Source organism: Eimeria mitis, genomic scaffold, assembly GCF_000499745.2.
Source record: "Eimeria mitis Houghton genomic scaffold, Emh_scaff4310, whole genome shotgun sequence".
NCBI lineage: Eukaryota > Apicomplexa > Conoidasida > Eucoccidiorida > Eimeriidae > Eimeria > Eimeria mitis.
Genome location: NW_013572631.1, coordinates 1 through 2,372, shown reverse-complemented (window position 1 = coordinate 2,372; position 2,372 = coordinate 1). Strand labels below are relative to the sequence as shown.

Genomic DNA, 2,372 nt, shown 5'->3' with positions numbered 1-2,372 from the left:
CAGCAGCAACAGCAGCAGCAACAGCAGCAGCAACAGCAGCAGCAACAGCAGCAGCAACAGCAGCAGCAGCTCTAGAGGGATTGAAAGCGACTATGGAGAGCTGCAGCGGCGTTGCTTGGCAGCTGCAGCGGCTGCTGCTGCTGCCATGAGGGACGGAACGTTTTTGCTGCTGCAGCAGCAGCAGCAGCAGCTGCAGCAGGTCGTCACGCTTGGCTTGCCCTGGTCTGTAGCGTGGCTGTGGGCGGAGGTTGTTGCTGCTGCTCTTGCTGCAGTCCGTGCTGCAGCACCGAAGCAGCTTTTGCAGGTGTCTTCCTGCTGCGCAGCAGGAGACGCAGCAGCAGCAACAGCAGCAGCAGCAACAGCAGCGAATGGCTGGCGGTGGCTGAGAGCTTGTTGGTTGTCTGGGGCGCAGCAAGTGCTGCAGCAGCAGCAGCACTTGTGCGCCGAGGGAGAGTGTTTGCTGCTGCTGCTGCAGCAGCAAGTACCCGCAGCAGCAATGATATATACATTTTCTAATGCAGCACTGGATAGCCCCACAGGCCCCTCTCCTGATCTGCTGCTGCGTACACAGAGCCAGACGCGGCCTGCTGCTGCTGCAGCATACGGCCCGCTTCTCTGCATGCAGCAGCGGCGAGAGGAGCTGCTGCAGCGCATGGCGCAGCAGCTGGATCTGCCTGGGCTGCTGCTACACAGGCAGCAGCTGCTGCTGCAGCAGCAGCACAAGCTGCTGCAGCAGGGTCACTTTGCCGCTGGAGGGAAAAGAGAATCCCTTGCTGCTCAGTTGCTGCTGCTGCTGCAGCAGCAGCAACTGCTGCAGCAGCAGCACAGCAGCACCAGACGCTCCTATGTATCCCTCCGCAGCAGCTTGGAAACACTGGCCACCCAGATGTGGGGCCGGTCTCCTGCAGCAGCAGCAGCAACAGCAGCAGCAGCAGCAGCAGAAGACTCAGGTGCAGCAGCTGAGGATGCGGATTTGTATGATGTTTTAGATTCCCCTACAGAGTTTTGGTGCGTCGGCAGCAGCAGCAGCTGCTGCTGCAGCGATTCAGCTGCAGCAGCAGAAACAACATTGTCTGTGTCTTTCTCTCACTTGCTGCTGTCTAAGTTTGCTGCTCGCAGCGGTGCTGAGGTGTATCCGCAGCTCGGGGTCGAGCAGCTGCAGCGCAGCAGCATGGTGGGGGGTGCTGCTGCAGCAGGACGGCTTGAGAGTGCTTTGCTGCTGTTTACTGCTCTTCGCTGCTGCCTCACTGCGGCATCTAGCTGCTGCTGCTGCTGCTGCGGTCAGCAGCAGCAGCAGGAACACAGGGAGCCGCACGAACGCCAGGGCAGGCGCTGCTGCTTGCTGCTGCAAGACAGAAGCAACCTGCAGCAGCTGCTGCTGCAGCGCAGCGGGACGTTTGCTGCAGAGCAGCAGGCGCTGCTGCGGGGCAGGGGTGCTGTCTCTGCTGTTCATCTGCAGCAGCTGCTGGTGCTGAGGTGTACATACACCTCAGTTTGCTGCTTCATTGAGCGAGCGTCTAGGGAGAGTTGGCTGCGGCCGTGCGAATGTGCAGACATCAGAGCAGCAGCAGAAGCTGCAGCAGCAGCAGCTGCTGCTGCTGCTGCATCCTTTCCTTCTGTCAGCAGCAGCAGAAACAGCAGCAGCAGCAGCAGCAGCAACAGAACTAGCATCAGAAACAGCAGCAGCAACGCGTGCTTCTGCTTCCCTAAACAACGACTGGCGATGCTCGCCGACTCTATGGCTTTTGTTGCAGATATATTAGAGCCTGCAGCATGCAGCAGCAGCAGCAGCAGCAGCTTATATTGCTGCTGCTTCAGTGCTGCTGCTCGCTGCAGCGCCTTCTGCTGCAGAGCTTCTAAGGGGATTCGTAAGTGCAGCAGCATCTGCTGCAGCAGCAGCAAACGCCTGGCTCAACAGCAGCAGCTGCCCCCATCGTTTGCTGTCTCCCGCAGCAACGCCAGCTTCTGCTGCAGCAACACAACAGTATGTGCTGTTAAGGAGGAAGCTCCTGCTGCTGCGCTGCTGCGGCTGCTGCTGCTGGATGAGATTGAGCGCCTTGCTGCTGCGTTTTGCTACATTGTACCCCAAAATGCGGCGGATGCAGCAGCAGCAGCAGAAGCAACAGCAGCAGCAGCTGGACAAGCAGCTGCTGCTGCGGAGGCTAGGGCAGCGGCAGCAGCTCAGGCTGCTGCCAGCAGCAGCAACAGCAGCAGCAGCAGCAGCAGCAGGCCCACCGCGAGTATAAGGATGCACAGAATGTCTGTGTTGGAGGTTGTAGCTTCTGCAGCAGCAGAAGCTGCGGTGTCTGCTGCAGCAGCAGTTCAGTGGCCTGCTGCTGCCACGGCTCCGCATCGGGATTTGCTGCTGCTGC

The 2,372-nt window shown here is 59.8% G+C and overlaps 1 protein-coding gene across 1 annotated transcript in view; it reads left to right on the top strand.

Annotated features, from left to right (window-relative positions):
- Positions 1–1,763, top strand: part of EMH_0074140 (uncharacterized protein) — a gene marked incomplete at both ends in the record, with an annotated part of 4,022 nt that extends 2,259 nt beyond the window's left edge. The window contains 3 exons of the mRNA XM_013499428.1: positions 3–1,008; positions 1,120–1,174; positions 1,554–1,763. Coding sequence (XP_013354882.1) covers positions 3–1,008; positions 1,120–1,174; positions 1,554–1,763 — 1,271 coding nt within the window. The remainder of the gene's footprint in view (positions 1–2; positions 1,009–1,119; positions 1,175–1,553) is intronic.
- Between the last annotated feature and the right edge of the window lie 609 nt (positions 1,764–2,372).